Source organism: Leucoraja erinacea, chromosome 15 (genome assembly GCF_028641065.1).
Source record: "Leucoraja erinacea ecotype New England chromosome 15, Leri_hhj_1, whole genome shotgun sequence".
Lineage (NCBI taxonomy): Eukaryota > Metazoa > Chordata > Chondrichthyes > Rajiformes > Rajidae > Leucoraja > Leucoraja erinaceus.
Genome location: NC_073391.1, coordinates 710,167 through 733,482, shown reverse-complemented (window position 1 = coordinate 733,482; position 23,316 = coordinate 710,167). Strand labels below are relative to the sequence as shown.

Below are 23,316 nucleotides of genomic sequence, written 5' to 3'. Positions count from 1 at the left end.
GAACCCATAGGTGGAAGGAATTTTCTAAAAATTCATTTCTATTGGCATTAGAATGTGTGGGATCCTCCGGGGCTGCCAGTGAAATACTTAAAAAAAAATGAAAAGGGCGGCACAGCAGCGCACCGGCAGAGTTGCTGCATTACTGCACCAACTATTGACTAGGGATGGAATGATCCCAAGAAGGATACATCGTTGAAAATTGTGGAACTGGTAATGGAGGAAGGGGTTCAGGGCGGGAGGGGAGTGTTTGTATAATTTACCTATTTATAACACTCGAAATGAGTGCCCTTTCTGAGGTTTTAAGCGCCTTGTGCGCTAATCTTTATCCCCCTACATTACTGAGCCAGTGTTTGGGTCGGGGTGGAGGTCACTGTCGCTTGGTCTAGATCAGTGAACGTGCAGTGATACTCTATCATCCCACCAGTTGGAGGTGTTTACGATCTTGATAGCATGGTGATGTTACATTGAACCAACAGGGTGAAATAAAGTGTCACTTCATGTCCACTCTTGTGGGAATGTGCCCTTCATTGTCGCGAGACATTTGGTATAAGTATGCCATGGTTAATACTCTCATCACATGATGGGTTAAGTTGCGGACCTAATTGGCCTTTGGTGTTGATGTGCCTTTGGTGTTCCGTAACTAACCAGTTACAGCTTCCTTGCCCAGGAGGCTGCTGCTCTCACACTTGGGAAGTTGTTGTTTTCACGGTACGCCCTTCTGGATTGCAGCACACCACTCACAGCAGATGCCTGCAGCCAGCATCACTGGGGGAAGATTGGTCTCCCGGAACCCCTCCCTGGGGGCATGCGGATGTACGCTTGGCGGGATCATAGTGAACTCTTACTGTTCGATGCCAACCGGTAGCATTAAACTCAGTCGGCCAGCGGGTGGATTCTTGACCGGCCGATTTAGCCGTCTTGTTTGCTCGGCGAGAAGTTTCCAGCGGGGACCGTACGAGGAGGTGTAGCTCGCTGCAAGCTAGAATCCTAGATACATTGCTGCTAATGTGGTCTGCATCCGATGACCACGGCTATGGGTACAGCCTCAGCATGTCCCACACGACGGCCACACTCATGCACAGTGCGTCCCCTTTGGACTCGTACTTCATCATGCCAAGTAACTGCATCCACTCCCGCCACGGAGTGACTGCCCAACCAGCAACTATGAGCTTAAGAGAGTTCCTCTTAAGCCTTGAGAGTCATAGTGGTTACTCCCCAAAGAGAGTCATAGTGATTCCAATTTAGAGAATTCAATGTTCATACCGCTGGGTTGCAAACTACCCGTGAAATAGAAGGTGCTGTACGTCCAATCTGCATGTGGCACTCTGGCATTGAAGGAGGCACAGGCCAGAAAGGTCAGCATGGGACAGGGGAGATAAAATGGTTTGCATCCAGGAGATCCAGAAGTCTTTGGCAGACTGAGCGCAAGTGTTCAGTGAAATGGATGCTGAGTGTACTCTTGGCCTTGCCGATGTACAGGAGCATATCGAGAACACCAGATATGGTAGATGTGGTTAGAGGAGGGGCACAAAATCCTTTATTTCAGATGGAAGGACTGTCACGGTCCCTGGACAGAGTTGAGGGAGGAGGTAAAAGGGCAGGGGTGGCAGGAGAACGATATTGAATGTCTTGCAATTTTTTTAATAAGATCACTGAATGAATTGCTTTGAAAAGAATAGCACTGCTGGGCTCCATTGCTGACACAGTGTTTCAATTTCAATCTCTGCCACTGAAAAGCTTTTGTTGAAATTCTTACAGCTGCTGGCATTCAGCAGATAACTGAGATCTCATTGGACAGCCCACAAAAAGGTGCACATTCAACGTCACCAGCAGTATTCCCGTTACTGGAGAGTGCTGATTAGTACGAGGTGGCTACACCAGCTCTGCAAGGCAAGGTTTCTGGAGGTTTCTACGGAGCTTCTACTGACACACAAGGCAAACACCAGGTAGGTTATGGGTTGGGTACAACTGTGGACATTGCTGACGGTGATTGGAGGACAATGTACAGACCAGAGCCAAGATAGAAACATAGAAAATAGGTGCAGGAGGAGGCTATTCGGCCCTTCGTGCCAGCACCGCCATTCATTGTGATCATGGCTGATCGTCCCCAATCAATAACCCGTGCAATCCTTCTCCCCATATCCCTTGAACCCCACAATGTCATATCTACCAACCTCTAACTGAGCCTCAAGCTCATCTACTTTACTTATACTTCACGCAGTACTTTTAATTCCTTACGCAACTCACCTTTCACATCGATCCCTATTACTCTCCTATCCCTTTGTGAGCTTTCTTTCCCATTAATTCGGGGGTCATTAACTATCCCTTTACTCCCTTTCCCTTTAACTCCGTCCTTGACTATCCCATTTGACACCACCACCCCCCTTATTTAGTTTAAAACCATCTGTGTCGCAGTGGCAAATCTTAAGAAGTATATTTGAAGAGCTCAGAAGATATGCAGTCTCACAGCAACAAGGACAACATTCAAAAGTTGAGATAATGTACAATTTTGTTTCCCAAACTTTTCACTAACAAACCAAGAGGTTTGAATTTTTCATTTTCTGAAAATCCAAGTAAATAACATCCACACTCTCTGTAGTCTATCCTGCTTGTTAATTCCTCAAATAATTCAAACAGATTTGTCAGGCAAGATCTTCCCTTAACAAAACTATGCTGACTTTGGCCTATTTTATCATGTGCTTCCAAGTACCTTCAAAGTTCATCATTAATAATGACCGCAATAATCTTACCAACCAATGAAGTCAGGCTAACCGGCCCATTATTCCCTCTCTTTTGCCTTGCTCCCTTCTTAAACAGTGGAGTAACATTTGTGATTTTCTAGTCCCCTGGAACCATTCCTGACTATTGATTCTTGAAAGATCACTACTAATGCTTCCACAATCTCTACAGCTACCACTTTTTGTACCCTGTGGTGCAATCCATCTGGTCCAGGTCACTTTCACTTTCAGACCTTTCAGCTTCCCAAGCACCTTTTCCTCAGTAGTAGCAACTGCATTTAGTAGCCTCCTACTCTCTTGAATTTCTGGCACATTGCTGGTGAAGACTGATGCATAACACTTATTTGGTTCATCTGCCATTTCTTTGTTCCCCATTACTACTCCTCCAGCATCATTTTCCAGTGGTCCAATATCCACTCGCCTCTCTCATACTCTTTACATATTTGAATAAACCTTTGGTATCCTCCAATGACTAGTTTACTTTCACATTTCATCTTTTCTCCCCTTATTGCTTTTCTAGTTGCCTTCTGTTGGGGTTAATTATTATATAATAATTGCCATTATTATATGCTTTCTCTTTTGCTTTTACGGTGTCTTTGGCTTCTTTGTTAGCCACAGTCATTTCATTCTCTCCTTAACAATAATACTGATGCATCTGATTCCAGCTTCACCTTCCCAAGCTACAGGGTGAATTCTATCATATTATGATCACTGCCTCCAGGGGGCTCCTTCTCCTTAATCAAATCTTCCTAGTGGGCTCGACCATGAACTGCTCGAAAAAGCCACCTCGTAGGCATTCTACAAATTCATTCTTTTAGGATCCAGAATCAACCTGATTTTCGCAGCCTACCTGCATATTGAAATCCCCATAACCACCGTAACATCGCCTTTCTTGCAGTTGCTTATTCTCCGAACTCTAGACATGTGTAAGGTGAGGCAGACCATAAAAGCATAAATGGAAATAAAACTGCATATAAAAGAGGGAGGCCACAAAGCAATGGAAAACAAGGTTAGTTAATTATACCTTCTTGATTCTAATTCACTTACATGAAACAACTTTTCTGTTTTTGGTTCCACGGCTATAATATCATACGGCAAGTTTTGAGGATAAGCGGTTCTCTGCAACATAATGTGTTAGTGGTGATAACAGTACATTTACTTCAGTAAAATCATAACTAATAATTGTGAGCTATCAACATCCTTAATAGCTCACAATCACATTTATTGCTTTGGCCAGAAAAATACACTGAACATATAATGGATATCAAGATAAATTGCACTTTTTAATTTTTGAAAAATATTTATATCTTTATTCATTTGATAACTTTTCTAAAACATATTTAATGATTGTATGCACAATAATAAAAGGAATGACTTTTACTGATGCATTACAAAATAAATCGTAAGCCATTTCTTTTACATACATTATCAACTTCAATAAATACCATTGCAAAAAATGTCTCCTTGGTGAACTAAAGCTGTTTTTCTAAGCTTTCCTGTGAACATTAAAGCCACTTGGTCATACATCTCCAGCTATCCCCCAATTGTGAGGTTCTCGCTGCTTTTTGCAATGATCTGTGAGAGCTGGAGGAGCAGTGTGCTCCAGTTCAATGTTAACACAAATGTCATTCAATTTTGCATCACTTCTCTACTGTGTTCAGTCATCATCTACATCTTTATACAGGTGCACAACCTTTTATCCGAAAGCCTTGGGACCAGACACTTTTCGTAATTCAGAATTTGTCGGTCTTCGGAATGGAAATTTTTTAGCATAGATTTTAATGTCTGGCTCAGTGGTAGAGTGCTCGGCTCATATCCGCAAGGTCGCGAGTTTGCGCCTTGATCCCGGCAGTTACTCGGTCGCGAGTTTGAGTCTTCAATGTAGGTTTTTTTTTGCAGAATAAATGTTTGTATGAAATGCAGTGTAGGAGAGGTGTACTGACTGTGTGGGCAGAACTTTGGAAGTGATTGCCCACCAGTCTTAAAAAGCCGCTGTGTCTCCCTGTCCCTGGGATAGCAGGGGGCGATCAAACAGCACAATACCCCCCTCCCCCTCCAACTCCAGAGGAATCCTCTCCCCGATGGGCTGCTACGGCGACAAGTGGCAGTTTGCCCACAGCCCGAGCTGTGCCACCCCAAGAACGAGATGTACCTTGCACACCATCCGCTTCTGCCCCTACGTGTTCCTCTGTAGTTGGAGCGGGGCTGGGCTGGAGTTGCTGCTGGCTGTGGGTCTCTGGGATCTCCGTGCTTTCAGTGGGCCTGGGGGTCGCTGTCCCATTGGTCCTGACGTCTCCGGCCACCCCCCTGGACTGGAGCCGAGACTGGGAACTGTACCGCCCTTGCCCCCTCCCTCTGCAACTGCAAACAACCCCACTCTCCTGCAAGGGTGGTACAGTTCCTGGAGGATAGCAGGTGGCCGGAGACGTCAGGCCCAACAGGAACCCGCTCCCCGATGGGCCCCTACGACGCCCCGAGCTGCGCTCCGTCATCCGCAACCCAGGTTCCTCTGTAGTTGGAGCGGGGCTGGGCTGGGCTGCTGTTGGCTGTGGGTCTCTGGGCTCTCCGTGCTTGCGGTGGGCATGGTGGTCGACGTCCAATTGGTCCTGACGTCTCCGGTGACTACACTGACCTGCTGCCATCGCCGACGTGAAGACAGTGCAAAGCCCCCGCGCTGGTGCAATGAGCCGGTGCTGGAGAGGGGAGGGAAGGGGTCACACACATGGCCGGGAACCAGAGGGGTATAGGTGGGGTGAAACTGAAGGGAGCGACAATCTGCTGCTGCCTACATTGTGTATCGTGTCTACGGTGGGAACTTTTTAAGTCAGCGGACAGGTAGCAGCATATTGTCAATTATTAACCCTCCCGCGCAATATACCCTCACCTTCTCTTTTATGAATGGGGATTTAGTTCCCCTTTCTTCGAGGACCGACCGGAGGTTCCGCTGTAACCTCTGCGGGCCGCCCTCGGTGAACGTTTTCAAGGACCTTTCTTCAAGGACCGAAAAAAATGTCTGCTATTCGGAGGTTTTCGTTATTTGGATCTTCGGATAAAAGGTTGTGCACCTGTAATTACACAGGCTGTTTCATAAATTTATCTGTCCGCATATATCCAAAAAGATCAAAATCAACCTAATCCTAACTTCCAGTATTACATCCAGAGTCTAGCAGGTCACGTTTAATATATCTGATCTGTTTGGGAAGCTTTTTACTGTACCTCTGTATATAGACAAATAGACAATAGGTGCAGGAGTAGGCCATTCAGACCTTCGAGCCAGCACCACCATTCATTGCGATCATGGCTGATCGTCCCCAATCAACAACCCATGCTAACCTTCTCCTCATATCCCTTGATTCCACTAACCCCTAGAGCTGTATCTAACTCGCTCTTAAATCCATCCAGTGACTTGGCCTCCACTGCCCTCTGTGGCAGGAATTCCACAAATTCACAATTCTCTGGGTGAAAAGGTTTTTTCTCACCTCAATCTTAAATGGCCTCCCCTTTATTCTAAGAGCCTCCCCTTTATTCTAAGTGACAATAATAAAGGTAAACCAGTATATATCCATGTGTTGGAAGAATCAAGTGCTGTAAGAATTTCTATCTCCACCACTCTTTCAGGCAGTGGGTTCCAAATCCCTACTACGGTTTTGATTTTTTGTCCTCATCATCCCTTCTAACAATGACTGTAAATGCAAGCCTCCTAGAGTTTGACCCTTTGCTAAGGGAAATTATCTATCTATCTATCTATAAGTCTGTTCTTGACCGGCTTTGGCCATCTGTGCTGCGATTTCCGAGAGAACGCCGCCACCTACGGCCGTCATTTTTGGCCACCTCGCTCAGAGCCCCTCTCCTCCGTATGTGTGCCGATCATTTTTCCCGTCGGTGAAATATGACAGAGATATTAATAATTTTACAAAATTCCCCACTCTCTGCTGCCCCTGCTGGTGGCAGGGGGGGAAGGACTATAAAACCAGGAAGTGGTGTGCCTCAATCAGTGTCTGCAAGCTGGAGGAAGGCAGAGGGTCACTTTTCTCTGAGCTGTGAATAACACTGAACAAGTCTACTCAAATGTAAGTGTCCTTAGTGGTTCTAAAACGCTTGCAGAATGTGTCTATTGGTTCTAAAATGTTTGCAAAAAGTGTTTATTGGTTCTAAAATGTTTGCAAAAAGTGTCTCTTTTGGTTCTACAATGCTTGCAGAATGTGTCTTTTTTGGTTCTAAAATGTTTTTTAGGTTCTCCCCCCCCCCCCCCCCCAATTTCCTCTCTCCTCTCCCCCCCCCTCTCCTCCCCCCTCTATCCCTTCCTCCCCACTCCCCCTCCCCTCCACAACCCGTACCCTCTTCCCTCCCTCCCCCTCCCTGCTCCCCACCCCCCCTCTCAGCACCCCTCTCTCTCCCCCCTCACTCTCTCCTCCCCCACCTTTCCCCCCTCTCCCTCTTATCCTCCTCTCCACCCCCCTATCCCTCTTGCCCCTCTCTCTGTATCTCTGTCTCTGCCCCTTCTCTCTCTGCCCTCACTCTCTACCCCCGCCCGCCCCTCTCTAGATGTGACTGCAAGTTGGGGGCTATGCATCAGTAGATAGGGTGGTTATGGGGTAAAAGGAGCAAATTAATAATATTAATATAATATCAAGGGGGTAATTAGCGTGAGTGCGGGGGGACAGTTAGTGCGTGTGACGCTGCGTGCCGCCCCCCCCCCCCCCACAACCGCACGTTGGGGGAACAGACCCAACGGGTCTGCACTTGGTCTAGTAATATAATATAGTTCAAATATGTCTCCCCTCAGCTTTTCTGCGCCAAAGTAAGGCCCAATTCATTTATTGTTCTCCATTTTTACAATTTTCATTGCAAGTACCATTCTTGTAAATCTCATCTGTGCAATCAATTAAAAATATTAGGAATGACTAGTTCACAAACCACACACATTAGAATTAAAATGAAGGGTTAATACTTACCAATTGATTGTAATGAGAGACATCAGAGGCAATCAAAGTAAGCCTGGTCATAATTTTAATTGGCTTTGATTTTCCCTTTTTTGACAAAAAAAATCAATTTAGTTTTACGATTTCACATTTCTCTTTATAAAAATCACAAAATATACTTTTCCTTCAACTAGAATCACTTATTTCATCACCGCCTGTGTGTGTGTGTGTGTGTGTGTGTGCGCCCAAACACATCTTCGCGAAAAAACAACGCGCTAACGGTAACATTTTTTACATATTCCAGTAGAGATTCTCCCCATGGACTCCGAAAATCGCCTTATATGAAAAATCCATGCTTTAGTTCTCGAGTTAGTAATGATAATGTTCAAAAATCTGAACAAACTTTGGAAAAAAAACCGCTGTCTTTCGATGATGACGTCACAATGGATCTGCGCGCTGTGTTCCACATGCTGTGAGTGAAGAACAAGCTCTCAGGTCTGTCTCGGGTCAGGTCCCTCACCCCCTCCTCTCCCTCGGCCTCTATCCTCTCTCCCCCCGTCTGTCTCTGCCCCACTCTCTCTCTACCCCCTCCCTGTCCCTCTCTAAATGCGCCTGCGAGTTGGGGGCTAAGCGTGGGTGGATAGGGCAGAAATGGGGTAAAAGTAGCGAATGAATAATATTAATATAATATCAAGGGCACTAGTGCGTGTGGGGGGGGGGTGGTTAGTGTGCGTGTGTGTGTGTGTGACGCCGCAGGCCGCTTCTCCCCCACCCACAACCACGTGGTGAGGGGATGGAACCCAACGGGTCCCACTTGGTCTAGTCTACTTTAATTGGTGTAGGTTTACCGAATTTAGACTAAAATGGTGATAGCTTTAGAGAAAGAAAAATATTGAATTATGTGGAATTGTCCACCCAAAACTGAGCAGATTTAGTACATTTGTACTCTTTATTATCTCATTGTGGTCATGCTGTAGTTTAACACAAATAACTCCTATACAGTATGATACACTGCTCAGCAATCACTCCTGGAAAATCTGACCAATTTCATATCTAGTTGAGGAAGGGGTACATTTAGTGTTGCTGCCTGGAATGCAAATGGCTTGTAAAGCAAATTCACCAAGATACAGTGCATTCAGAAAGTATTCAGGTCCCTTCCACTTTTTCCACATTTTGTCACGCTACAGCCTTATTCTAAAATGGATTAAATTCATTTTTTATCATCAATCTACATACAATACCTCATAATAAAAAAAACAAGAACTGGAGTTTAGAAATTTTTGCAAAGTAGTTAAAAAGAAATAACTGAAATATCACATTTATATAACTATTCAGACCCTTTGCTATGACACTCAAAATTGAGCTTCGGTGCATCCTGTTTCCATTGATTATCTTTGAGATGTTTCTACAACTTGGAGTCCACCAGTGGTAAATTAAATTAATTGTACACGATTTGGAAAGGCACACTCCTGTCTATATAAGGTCCCACAGTTGAGAGAGAGAGAGAGAGAGAGAGAGAGAGAGAGTCAATTTAATTGTCATTTGGACCCCTGGAGGTCCAAACGAAATGCCGTTTCTGCAGCCATACATTACACACAAATAGACCCCAGACACAACATAATTACATTTTACATAAACATCCATCACATAGCTGTGATGGAAGGCCAAAAACTTACTCTGACAGTGCATGTCAGAGTAAAAACCAAGCCATGAAGACGAAGGAATTGTCCATAGACCTCTGAGATACGATTGTGTCGAGACATAGATCTGGGGAAGGGTATAAAACAATTTCTGCAGCATTGAAGAGCACAGTGGCGTCCATCATTCTTAAATGGAAGAACTTTGAAACCACTAGGACTCTTCATAGAGCTGGCCGCCCGGCCAAACTGATCAATCGTGGGAGAAGGGCCTTGGTCAGGGAAGTGAACAAGAACCCGATGGTCACTCTGACAGAGCTCCAGAGTTCCTCTGTGGAGATGGGAGAAATTTCCAGAAGGACAACTATATCTGCAACACCACCAATCAGGCCTTTATGGTAGAGTGGCCAGACGGAAGCCACTCCTCAATAAAAGTCATATGACAGCCCGCTTGGAGTTTGCCAAAAGGCATCTAAACAAGATTCTCTGGTCTGATGAAACCAAGATTGAACTCATTGGCCTGAATGCCAAGTGTCTCGACTGGAGGAAACCAGGCACCGCTCATCACCTGGTCAATACCACACCTACGCTGAAGCATGGTGGTTGGCAGTGGCAGGAACTGGGAGACTAGTCAGGATCAAGGGAAAGATGAACAAAGCAAAGTACAGAGAGATCCTTGATGAAAACCTGCTCCAGAGCATTCTGGACCTCAGACTGGGGCAGAGGTTCACCTTCCAACAGGACAATGACCCCAAGCACACAGCTAAGACAACGCAGGAGTGGCTTCGTGACAAGTCTGTGAATGTCCTTGAGTGGCCCAGCCGGAGCCCAGACTTTAACTCGATCAAATATCTCTGGAGGGACCTTGAAATAGCTGTGCACCGACGCTCCCCATCCACCTGACAGAGCATGAGAGGATCTGCAGAGAAGAATGGGAGAAATTACCCAAATACAGGTGTGCCTAGCTTATAGCGTCATACCCAGGAAGACTTGAGGCTGTAATCGCTGTCAAAGGTGCCTTAAAGTACTGAGTAAAGGGTCTGAATACTTATTTAAATGTGATATTTCAGTTATTTATTTTTAATTACTTTGTAATAACGTCTGAACACCCGTTTTTACTTTTTTTTATTATGGGGTATTGTGTAGATTGATGATTAAAAAAAAACCCAATTTAATCCATTTTAGAATAAAGCTGTAATGTAACAAAATGTGGAAAAAGTGAAGGGGTCTGAATACTTTCTGAATGCACTGTAATGAAAATAAATATTTTGGAACAATGACATGTTTTTGCATTTAGCAAACAAATAAATTTGAGAAATAATATTAAGCTTAAAAAATACAAAAATCATTTTTTAACTTGTGTAAAAAAAAACAAAAAAAAAACATATCTACAGTGCCCTCCATAATGTTTGGGACAAATACCCACCAGGATTGAAAAACTTCTTTGTGCTTTCGCAGTATGTTTGGGATCATTGTCTTGCTGCAGAATGGGCTGCCGGCTAATGAGTTTTGAGGTATTTGTTTGAACTTGAGCCGATAGGATGCATCTACACACTTCAGAATTCATTATGCTACCATCAGCAGTTGTATCATCAATGATGGTAAATGAGCCAGTACCTTCAGCAGCCATACATGCCCAGGCCATATGATAGAAAAATTCAGTCCTATAGCTATCGGGGACTGTACCTTTAATTAATGCTTTAAAGATGTTAGCAGGTAGTACAAACAAGCTTTTTGCAGTGATCCGGCAGAACGGATCACAAATCAGCCTTGCAGTAGCTGAGAGAACATAGATAAGAACTGTTCTCATCCTTATGACATTCCATGATAATGCTATCATCCTGTATATGTGTTTCCAAACAATAAGGTCTTATTTTGGCAGGTGGTCTCCTCCCTATAAACTCCCTGCCTCCCTAACCTTCATACATGTAATGGAAAATTACTAACCATGCGCTTATCGCTGTTGTATTAGTATAAAGATGTGTGTGATCTTCTGTATTATCAGTCTGAATAGCACCGGCATTGGTGTGGACGCTTTGTGCACATCGTTGTCGGTCTTTCTCTCACCATGGTGACAAGTAAAGCTATTGCAGAGATTTTCTGACTCTTGGATTTATTTGAGCATAAACATTCAGGTTATATCTTTCATACTGTTGCTGGTTTAGTTGGGAAAAACATTTCTAACATAATTGGCGCCCAACGTGGGGCCCCAATACCTCTGTTGCCTTCTTCCTGGAAACCAAGAGCGCTCACTTTTAAGGATTTGTGGAAGGTGGAAACAGAGTGACGGGTTCCAATTGATACAACTGAGATAAACCAGAATGTTCCGTAGGAGGGGCCCCCGGGTTGTAATTTTGAATTTGCCGAGTTGTATTTTGTTACCTTCCTCAGAGACCGGAGACGACGTACAGAATTGTCGGGGACAATTGAGAAGGGTAGATGGACTACTCCGGCGACAGGGTTGCCAAAGGTAAGATGTCTGGGACTTCAGAGTCAAGTTGGACTTGACAGGGAAAAAGTATAGTCGTAAGTCTCGAGGAGGGAATCAGAATGGGCTCGGCATACTCAAAAGGGTATGAAGGTGATGAGAAATGTATGTTTATACAAAGTAAGCGTAATTGTAAGTACTTAAACATGTGGTAAGATTTTAGTGGTAAGTTACTTGTTGATGATTGTTGTAAACTAATGTCTGCCATTGTGATAGATGCCACTCAACAGCGGACAGACAAGGAGAAGTTGGGGTGCCAAGAGGCGAGAATCTGGCACGGCAAGGCCAGAAAGAGAAAAAGACGGAGGCACCCACCACGGTGTATCTACGCCAGCACCACCACTTGGGATGGCAAGTGCCCCCCCTCCATATACAGTAAGAGGAGTACCAGTGGGAGAAGGGGAAGCCTCAGGACTACCGACAACGATGGTCCAAGTCCATGGGGCGCAGAATGTGCCACAACAACCAGGTTTGCAAAATCAGAGTGTCACCCGAACAGCCCCTTTGTAGGTAATGTGGTAAATCTAGCCGATGGGGTAAGCCATCCCCTTAGTTCCATAGCACCAAATTTAAATGGTCTTGATGGGTGAGGGATTTACCCTATGATTGCAATGCCAAATCCAGACTTCAACGTGGATGGGACGATATAAGTGTACCGTAACAATAAAGACGTACGACTCTAAATCCAGCCACGCTGATGCCAACTGAGGAAGACGGGGAGCCACATAACTGCCTGGATGAAACGGATAAATTAGTAATGCCAAGACCAGATCTGAAGGACGTGGCACTGGGAAACCCGGACTTAACCCTGTATGTTGATGGATCCTGCAAGAAGAATGAGACAGGAATTAACCAGTCCGGTTACGCAGTAGTCACCGACACCAAGACATTGAAGGCACAACCATTACCAGCCCACTACTCGGCTCAGGCCGCCGAATTAGTGGCCCTCATCGAAGCATGCAAGATGGGGAAAGGAAAGAGAATAAATATCTATACGGACGGCGCATATGGCTTCTCGACGGTACACGTCTTTGCCGCTCAATGGAGAAATAGAGGGATGGTCACCTCCACGGGTAAACCAATCCTGTATAAAGACCTCATTCTCGACCTGTTGGACGCAGTCCTGCTACCAAAAGCCATCTGCAAGTGTGATACGGCCCACACTAAAGGAAAAGATTTCAATTAGTTTAAATTGAGGCAACCGCAGAGCAGGGACACAAGGTTTGGGATCCCAGAAAGGATCTATAGTGATAATGGTAGCCATTTTGTGAATGAAATAATAGAGAACGGCAAAGGGGACTAGCATAGCCCCAAGCGCAAGGGGAGTATGGAAAACCCTTTCAGTATCCCATCCTACGGAGTGAGGACGAGACGAGTTACATGAAAAGTATGTTAATAACCAAATCTCGTATGCTAAAGGGAATAACAAGCACTGAGAAAAAGTTGGGAGCCAGGAGACTGGGTATGGGTCAAGACTAGAAATAAGTGGTCGAGGAGATGGACTCACCACGAAGTCCTTTCAAACAAAAAATCCGCAAAAAGGGAGGCAGCACCACCAGTAACAGAAAGATTGCAGAAGTGGAACACACTGAAGGTAGGAAACAGGACGGCGGAATGTGGAGCCACAAGGACGGATGCCTGATACTCCCAAAATCTCTATTTCGGTATGCGTGTATAACGAGTCATGGGGTAACCCATGTCTCAACAGGAGGAATGATACAGATAATCGAAAAAGTATTCAAGACATATGGATTCACCAAAAGATATTGTGAGACCATAACACCCCCATCACTGTGTTTCACAGATAAGGTAGCATACTTTGGGCAGTTCCTTCTCTCCTCCATACTTTGCTCTTGCCACCACTCTGATATACATTAATCTTTGTTTCATCTGACCACAAGACCTTTTTCCCAGAACTGTGGTTGCTATTTTAAGTACTTCTTGGCAAACTGTAAACGGCCATCCTATTTCTGTGGCAAACCAGTGGTTTGCATCTTGCAGTGTAGCGTCTGTATTTCTGTTCATGAAGTCTTCTGCGGAAGTGGTCATTGACAAATCCACACCTGACTCCTGAAGAGTGTTTCTGAGCTGTTGGACAGGTGTTTGGGGATTTTTCTTTATTATAGAGAGAATTCTTCTGTCATCCTTGGTCTGTCAGTCCCTTTGCGATTAGTAAGCTCACCAGTGCACTCTTTCTTCTTAATGATGTGTCAAACAGTTGATTTTTAAGCCTAACGTTTGGCTGATGTCTTTAACAGTTTTATTCTTGTTTCTCAGTCTCATAATGACTTCATTGGCACAACTTTAGTCCTCATGTTGATAAATAGCAATAAAAGATTCCAAAGGTGATGGAAGGACTGGAGGAAAGACTAGGTGCTGAGAGCTGTCTTATATACCTGCATTAAGGGGGCAATTAAACACACCTGAGCAATTACAAAGACCTGTAAAGCCATGTGTCCCAAACATTATGGTGCCCTGAAATGGGGGGACTAAGTATAAACACAGCTGTAATTACTACATGGTGATATGTATAGCAATGGCCTTTATTAAAATCTGACAATGTGCACTTTAACCACGTGATTTTTTTCTATTACTAATCTCAAATTGTGGAGTACAGAAGCAAATAAATAAATGATGGGTATTTGTTCCAAACATTATGGAGGGCACTGTAACTAACCGATAAAGAATTGGTTTCATGGAAGGAAGCAGAGGTGATGGTGGAAGGTTATTTTTCCATGTGCTAGAGGTGTGCTCCAGGGTCGGTGCTGGGCACATTGCCATTTCTGGTTTATAACAATGATTTGGATGAGAATGTACAAGGTATGATTAGTAAGTTCAATAAAGTGAGTGGTATCATCAATAGTGAAGATGGTTATCAAAAATCACAGAAGGATCTTGATTATTTGGGCAAGTGGGCAAGTTTAATAAAGATAAGTGCAAGGTGTTGGGTTTGGAGAAGTTACACCAGGGCAGGACCTTCACAATGAATGGCAGGCTTTTGGGAGGGTTGTAGAGCAGAGGGATCTGGGGTACGAAGTTCCTTGAAAGTGGCATAACAAGTCAATAATGCAGTCAAGAAAGGCACATTGGACTTTATTTAGGGTTTTGGTTTTGCCCAGAGTAGGGGAATCAAGAACCTGAGGACATAGGTTTGATCTGACAGGGGAAAGATTTAATAGGAACCTGAGGAACCTTTTCAGTCAGAGGGAGATGGATATATTGAATGAACTGCCGGAGGACATAATTGAGCCACGTACTATAGCACCACTTAAAAAGACACTTTGGCAGGCTCATAGATAGGGAAGGTTTAGGATATGGGCCAAACTTGGGCAGGTGGGACCAATGTAGATGGGTTGTCATGGGCAGACATGTTGGTTATATGGGCTGAAGGGCCTGTTTCCATTCTGTACGCTTCTGAAGAAATATAATCTGATCTCCAAAACAGACAAATTCAGCCTGACAGAAACGTTGTCACCAGCACATATTAATGATCCCTTGAAACGTATTTCTGTACATACCTGTACAATAGGTGGAGATGGAAAAAGCTCTGCAACAGATATTGGATTGGCAATTCCCTAGAAAACATTTTTTTGTGCAATTAATACAAATGGAAGAAAAATTATTTAAATTAACGTTGCGCTCCCCCTGCTTTTGTGGATGGACCCCTCACCAGTGCCTCCTCTGTGTCCCGCACTTCTGCTCTGTCCCTCTCCACCCACTTCTATGTTTATCCCTCCTTCTGGCTTCACGGTTCACTTCTCCTTCACCCCTTATCTGACACACTTGTGGCTCCTTTTCCACCAAACTCCTAATCAACCCTCTCCCCCCCCCCCCCCCCCCCCCCCCCCCCCCCCCCCTTACCCTGTATCCATCTATCACTTGTTTAAGAACTGTAGATGCTGGGAAAATCAATGGTAGCCAAAAAATGTTGGAGAAACTCAGCGGGTGAGGCAGCATCTATGGAGAAAAGGAATTGGCAATGTTTTGGGATGCTGCCTCACCCGCTGAGTTTCTCCAGCAATTTTTGTCTTACATCTATCACTTGCCAGGATTTGTCCCGCTCCCAGTTCTTTTCCAGCTTCCTTCCCCGAATTACAATCAGTCTGAAGATGGGCCCTGACCTGAAATGTCACCTATCCATGTTGTCCAGTGATGCTGCCAGATATGTTGAGTTACTTCAGCACATTTTGTTACATATAAATGAATGTGGTGGCACTCAAGATTAAAATGTGAATGTTTGTAATACATCACCAATTATATAATTATAGCCAAATATAATCTCAAGAAATATCACAATAAAACATGAATCAATGTAATTATGAAATGCAGCTGCAATGTAATGTTCATCATTAAATTCATTAAGGAAGAGGCTCTTGCTTTAATAATTGTCTTAATGAAGGAAGGTCATGGACAGTTTTCAGAGTCCAATACCTTCTTTCCAATGGTATGTGAAATGAAAGCATAGCCAGGTTGGTGTGGATCATTGATGTTAGCTCTTTTTGGGGCAGCACCTCCTATGATGGTGGGGAAGTCAATGCCAGTGATGGGCAGGGCCGAACATGCTTTATAATCTTCATTCCTGGGAGCTTGAGGTGCAGAAAAAAGCTGAGATGCAACCAGTGCAATGCGATGCTCTCTACCATACGCCTGATAAAGTTCAAGACAGTGTTCCCCTCAATCTCCTAAGGAAATAGAGACATTGATAGACTTTCTTTCCGATTGCATGAATGTGCTGGGCCCAGGGCTGATCTTCAAAGATATGCATGATTAGGAACTTGAAATTGTTGACTCTCTGCACCACCAACTGTCTATGAAGACAGGGTCATGCATCTTTGACTCTTCCCGTTCTAAAGTCACCAATCAGTCCCTTGCATGATTGTTGTTCTGGTACCAACTTTCAATCTCCCTCCTATCCTCCGACTCTTCATTACCCGTTATTCATGCAACAGTGGTATCAGTAATGAATTGACAGCATTGGAAGCGTGTCTGGCTAGACACTCATGGGTATAGAGCAAGGGACTGAGCACACAGTCCTGAGATTCTCCCGTGCTATTGGGTGTTGAGTAGCAATTGTTTAGGAAGGAACTGCAGATGCTGGTTTAAACCGTAGACACAAAAAGGTGGAGTAACTCAGCGGGACAGGCGACATCTCTGGAGAGAAGGAATGGGTGATGTCTCGTGTCGAGACCCTTTTTCAGACTAGTTAGATATAAGGGAAAGGAGAGATATGGACGATGATGTAGACGTAAAGAACAATGAATGAAAGATATGCAACAAAACAGGCCATTGTTAGCTGTTTGTAGGGTGAAAACAAGAAGCTTGTGGGACTTGGGTGGGGGAGGGATAGAGTGTGAGGGAATGCCGGGGTTACTTGAAGTTTGAGAAATCAATATTCATACCACTGGGCTGTAAGCTGCCCAAGTGAAATATGAGATGCTGTTCCTCCAATTTGCATTTAGCCTCATTCTGACAATGGAGGAGACCTAGGACAGAAAGATCTGTGCGGGAATACGGAAAGGGGTGGAGGTGGGAAGATGTGACTAGTGTTGGGATCGTGTGGAGGTGGCGAAAATTTCGGAGGATTAAATGTGGTATGCAATGGCTGTTGGGGTGAAAGGTAAGGACTAGGACTGTCTCTGTTACGACTAGGGCAACCTGGTTCTGCATAGGGGCCGGGGCAGGCATCAAATCACGTGTTCACAGAAGGTAGACAAAAATGCTGGGGAAACTCAGCGGGTGAGGCAGCCTCGTGCAATCCTTGCATGTCTCACCCGCTGCGTTTCTCCCGCATTTGTCTACCTTTGATTTTTCCAGCATCTGCAGTTCTTTCTTAAACGTGTTCACAGAAGGCGCGCAGATGTGCTGGCGGCTTTGCGCAGGATGCAGTACAGCCAAAGCTCGGCCGCGCTCGGGGCGGGCCGGATGATTACGGGGAAAAAAAATTCGCCTGCGGGCCATATGATTTTGTGTTACCCGTTGGCTTCCGACCCCTGCTCTATCATGTCCAAACCCTTAATAATCTTATAGGTTTCAATAATATCCACTCTCATCCTTCTAAATTCCAGTGTCCAAGCCCAGCTGCTCCATTATCTCAGCATATGACAGTCCCGCCACCCCGGGAATTAACCTTCTGAACCTATGTTGCACTCCCTCAATAGCAAGATTGGTTCCACCAAGATGTAGGACAGAATGCCACAAGAGAACCTTCCCTGTGGTTATCAAACTTTCAACCCCCCCCCCACCTTATGTGATGGGGTAGACTGAGAATAACTACACCCCCCCAATCTTTACACATCCCCAAAGCCTTTCCACTCGTCACTTTAATTTTATGTTTCATGTATTTTGTTGTTTTTATGACTGTTGGTAGATCAGTTTACCTCCTGAAATAAATAAAGTTCTATTGTATTTAAATCCCTTTTTTTTAAATAAAGGCTAACATATCAATCGCCGCCTAATCACTAGTTCCACCTGCATGTGGATTTAATATGAGGAGTTATCAATTTAGACTTTCAATTGTGAAAACTAGCAAGACACTCCAGAAATTAATTATTTTGATAGGTAAATGGTTAAAAAGGTTATTAGGGTACAAAGGCACACAACACATAATTGAGAGTCATTGGTAGAGATCTTACCTGTTCTTTCTGTTGAAAATCAAGCACATGATTAATTGCAACTGTCGAATAACCAACTAGAACAGAAAAAAAATGATAACTTGAAACATTGTGTAAATGTAATCTGTTTTGTCTAGAAAGTCCAATGTGATTACTTATATCAACCGATAAAAATTATGTGGTGTACTACTTTATATTCCACATCTTGCGACCGCTAAGGAAGTAAACAAACAAATACAATGCCCTCCAAAATGTTTGGGACAAAGACCCATCATTTATTTGGAGAAACTCAGCGGGTGCAGCAGCATCTATGGAGCGAAGATGCTGCTGCACCCGCTCCTTCGCTCCATAGATGCTGCTGCACCCGCTGAGTTTCTCCAGCTTTTTTGTGTAACCTTCGATTCTCCAGCATCTGCAGTTCCCTCTTAAACCCATCATTTATTTATTTGGCTCTGTACTCCATAATTTGAGATTTGTAATAGAAAAATTCTTCTGATTTAATTCAGGTAAAAGACAAACTAACTAATGACATGCCTGAAGAAGGGTCTCGACCGAAAATGTTACCCATTCCTTCTCTCCAGAGATGCTGCCTGGCCTGCTGAGTTACTCCAGCATTTAGTGTCTATCTTCAGTTTAAACCAGCATCTGCAGTTCCTTCCAACACAATGACATTTAGTCATATCTCTAGCATCACCTCACCCGTACCTTGGCAGTGGAACATTTCACTCCACCACTTGCACTACGATGTTTTCTAATTGTCATTTGCAGTCCTTGTGCTTTTCACTGTCTTGTATAGTTTATGTATAATTCATGTATTTTATGTGCTGTCTGAATCTGTGCCCGTGATGCTGTTCCATTAAGATATTAATTGTAACTGCACCTCACTGTACTTGTGTATATGACAATAAACTTGACTCGACTTGAGCTGTGGTTTGATGCAAATTGTGGATAGGAATACTCATGTGCAGCGTCTTGGGAAAGAAGCTAAAATAACTCGACAAATACAAACTGATATTACTTTGAAAGTTTCAAAACAATCTATTATGTGCCAAATGTTAATTGACTCCGTTCATACAAGTTGATTGTGCATTTAAACATGCCCATTGGCAATGTCTACACCATTACCAGAAATTATTCAGCATAATTAGGCAGATTATGCAGAAAAACAGCCGTGAATAAGACTTCACATAGTTAACAATAAATGTTTTGGAGCATTTCACAGAAACTACAATTAGTAAATATGGTCACAGTTGTAAAGTATAACTTGAAGGAGACTTCAAGGAGGAATAGTTTTATACGAGTGGGGTAGAAGAGAGGAATGATACTATTTTGCCACCGACTGTGATGTAAAAGGAGCGACATGAAGAAAATTAATAGTGAAAAGCCTTAGATTGTACAGAATTTGTTAGGTGTGTTCAAAAGGGTTTTCTGAAACAGTATGTGGATAGTCAAACTCAAAGAGGGTTCATACTGGACCGTGTACTGGGATAGTCCAAGTAAATTTGAGGGTAAATTTAATTAAATTAACCAGTAGTACATGAGTGCAGGAGGCAGCCCTGATGCAGTTATGATGTAACAGAGAAAAGGGGATGGTGCCAGTGTATATTTGGAACAGTAAAGGCACAGGAATTTGAAAGACCGTCTGTGGACAGATCTGGGCAATAGTTGGAGCATCCTAATTGCGTAGCTAATAAAAACAAGGCAAGGTGCAGTGAAGCAGCCTATTGGGAGAGATACAGAGGGGAAAGTTTTTTGTGGTGGTCCATCAAGCTATGGTGATGGCCGAGTTTATCAGTACAATGGATGTAATTATGTTGTACTCTGGGTTTCGTTATTTTTGTGTTTCTTAATGTATGTTGCTGCAGAAACGGTGCATTAAGATTTGGACCTCCAGGGGTCAGGAATGCACAATTCAAACTCCAGGACTATGGGGACTATTGGGAGCGGGATCCAGGATGTTGGGGTAGACAGAGGGGAAGGCGAGTCTTAAATGCTGTGTTGTGGTCAAATTAAGTTGATGGTGAGGTGGCCGAGGTAAAGAGGCTATCAGAGACAGATGGATGGATAAGGTTCAGTCTACTCAGGTGTGAGGGTAGGAGCAGAAAGACAAGGGAGATGAATGTGTGGTTGAGGAGTGAAGGGGGCAGGTATTCACATTTAGTTTCGTTATTTTGTTTGAGGAGTGACATGGTCACGGTATTTTGTTTCTTCTTCTTGGGTTCTTAACTTGGCTTTGTTGCAATGGTGATGGCAGTAAGTTGGTGCAGTAAGATGGTTCCTAAGGGTGCAGACAGGAAATTCTGCAGCAGCAGTCAAGACTCCAGGATGGTAGGCTGCCTCCCTGGTGCTAGGATCCAGGATGTGTCCGTGTGGTATGCATGACATCCTCAAGGGGTAGGGTGAGCAGCCAGAAGTCTTTGTGCATAGTGGCACAAATGACTTGGGTGTGCAAAGGAATGAGGTACTGCAATGAGTATAGGGAGTTGGGTACAAGACTAAAAAGAATAACCACCATGGTAGTGGTCTCTGCATTACTTGCAGTGCCAGGTGTTAGTGAGGGTAGGAGCAGAAAGACAAGGGAGATGAATGTGTGGTTGAGGAGTGAAGGGGGCAGGTATTCACATTTATGGACTATTGGGATCTCTTCTGGGGCAGCGCTGACCTGTACAGGTAGGATGGGTTACACCTTAACTGGAGGGAAACCAATATCGTGGCAGGCAGGACTGGACAAAGACAGGGAGCAAGGAAGGATGGTTGGTTTGAATTGCACTTATTTAATGCAAAGGTGGGTATAGCAAGTTAATTCATGGGTGGATGCACATGTGTGGGGTCTGACATTGTACCCATTGCAGAAACCGGTCGTGTTCTAAAAACCTGTGCGGACCAACTGGCAGGAGGTTTTACGGACATTTTCAACCTTTGACTTCTGAGGTCTGAGGTCCCCACCTGCTTTAAAAGGGCATCAATTATACCGGTGCCCAAGAAGAGTAAGGTGACGTGCCTCAATGACTATCGACCAGTGGCACTAACGCCGGTGGTGATGAAGTGCTTTGAGAGGTTGATCTTGGAGCAAATCAACTCCTACCTCGACAAAAACCTGGACCCACTGCAGTTCGCGTACCGCCACAACAGATCAACGGTGGATGCGATCTCGCTGGCCCTCCACTCCGCACTGGACCACTTGGACAACAAAAACTCATATGTCAGGCTGTTATTCATTGATTACAGCTCGGCATTTAACACAATCATCCCCTCCAAACTGGTTACCAAACTCGCAGAACTGGGTCTCTGCGCATCCCTCTGCAACTGGATCCTCGACTTCCTCATCCACAGACCAGTCTATTCGTATTGGTGGAAATGTGTCAGCCTCGATAACAATCAGCACGGGAGCACCTCAAGGCTGCGTGCTCAGCCCCCTGCTGTACTCACTCTATACCCATGACTGCGTAGCAAACCACAGTGCGAACTCCATCATCAAGTTCGCTGATAACACCACTATTGTGGGGCGTATCACTGATGGGGACGAGTTAGAATACAGAAGAGAGATCGAGTAACTGTCCATATGGTGCCAGCGCAATAACCTGGCCCTCAACACCAGCAAAACCAAGGAACTGATTGTGGACTTTGGAAGGAGCCGGAGGGGGACCCACGTCCCCATTTATCAGGGGTCCCCGATCAGTCTGAAGAAGGGTTTCGGCCTGAAATGTTGCCCATTTCCTTTGCTCCATAGATGCTGCTGCACCCGCTGAGTTTCTCCAGCTTTTTTGTGTAACCTCCCCATTTATATCAACGGGTCGATGGTTGAAAGGGTCAAGAGCTTCAAATTCCTGGGCGTGCACATCTCTGAAGATCTTTCCTGGTCCGAGAACACTAACGCAATTATCAAAAAAGCTCATCAGCACCTCTATTTCCTGAGAAGATTACGGAGAGTCGGATTGTCAAGGAAGACTCTCTCTAACTTCTACAGGTGCACAGTCGAGAGCATACTCACTGACCGGTTGCATCGTGGCTTGGTTCGGCAATTTGAGCGCCCTGGAGAGGAAAAGACTACAAAATGTAGTAAACACTGCCCAGTCCATCATCGGCTCTGACCTTCAATCAAGGGGATTTATCGCAGTTGCTGCCTCAAAAAGGCTGGCAGTATCATCAAAGACCCACACCGTCCTGGCCACACATACATCTCCCTGCTACCGTCAGGTAGAAGGTACAGGAGCCTGAAGACTGCAACAACCAGGTTCAGGAAGAGCTACTTCCCCACAGCCATCAGGCTATTAAACCTGGCTCGGACAAAACTCTGATTATTAATAACCAATTTCTGTTATTTGCACTTTACCAGTTCATTTATTCATGTGTGTATATATTTATATCATGGCATATGGACACATTTATCTGTTTTATAGTAAATGCCTACTATTTTCTGTGTGCTTAAGCAAAGCAAGAATTTCATTGTCCTATACAGGGACACATGACAATAAACTCACTTGAACTTGAACTTGTTTGAAGAAAAAGGGACATTTGGCAAGTGAGATTGTTTAAATGTGGGTAGTAGTAGTTTAGTACCAACGTACAGTGAAAAGCTTTTGTTGCGTGCTAACCAGTCAGCAGAAGATAATACATGATTACAATCGAGCCATCCAGTGTATAGGGAATAACGTTTGGTGCAAGGTAAAGCTAGTAAAGTCCAATCAAAGATAGACCAAGGGTTTCCAAATGAGGTGGACAGTAGTTATCAGGACTGCTCTCTAGTCATGGTAGGATGGTTCAGTTGTCTGATAACAGCTGGGTTGAAAATGTCCCAGAATCTGGAAGCACAAATTTTCACACTTCAATGCCTTTTGCCCGAAGGGAGAGAAGAGAGAGTGGACAGGGTGCTACTCATCCTTGATTATGCGGCTGGTCTTGACCAGGCAGCATGAGGTG

At 44.4% G+C, this 23,316-nt stretch overlaps 1 protein-coding gene across 5 annotated transcripts in view; it reads right to left on the bottom strand.

The window, feature by feature from the left end:
- The window catches only part of rpp30 (ribonuclease P/MRP 30 subunit), a 62,279-nt gene that overhangs the window by 35,876 nt on the left and 3,087 nt on the right, over window positions 1-23,316 (bottom strand). For 4 of the 5 annotated variants that reach the window (XM_055646572.1, XM_055646575.1, XM_055646573.1 and 1 more), the window contains exons 2-5: window positions 18,418-18,473; window positions 15,304-15,360; window positions 7,694-7,768; window positions 3,786-3,857 (exon numbers count right to left, since the gene is read on the bottom strand). In XM_055646572.1, coding sequence (XP_055502547.1) covers window positions 3,786-3,857; window positions 7,694-7,768; window positions 15,304-15,360; window positions 18,418-18,473 — 260 coding nt within the window. The remainder of the gene's footprint in view (window positions 1-3,785; window positions 3,858-7,693; window positions 7,769-15,303; window positions 15,361-18,417; window positions 18,474-23,316) is intronic. The other variant, XM_055646574.1, reaches the window with a different exon arrangement.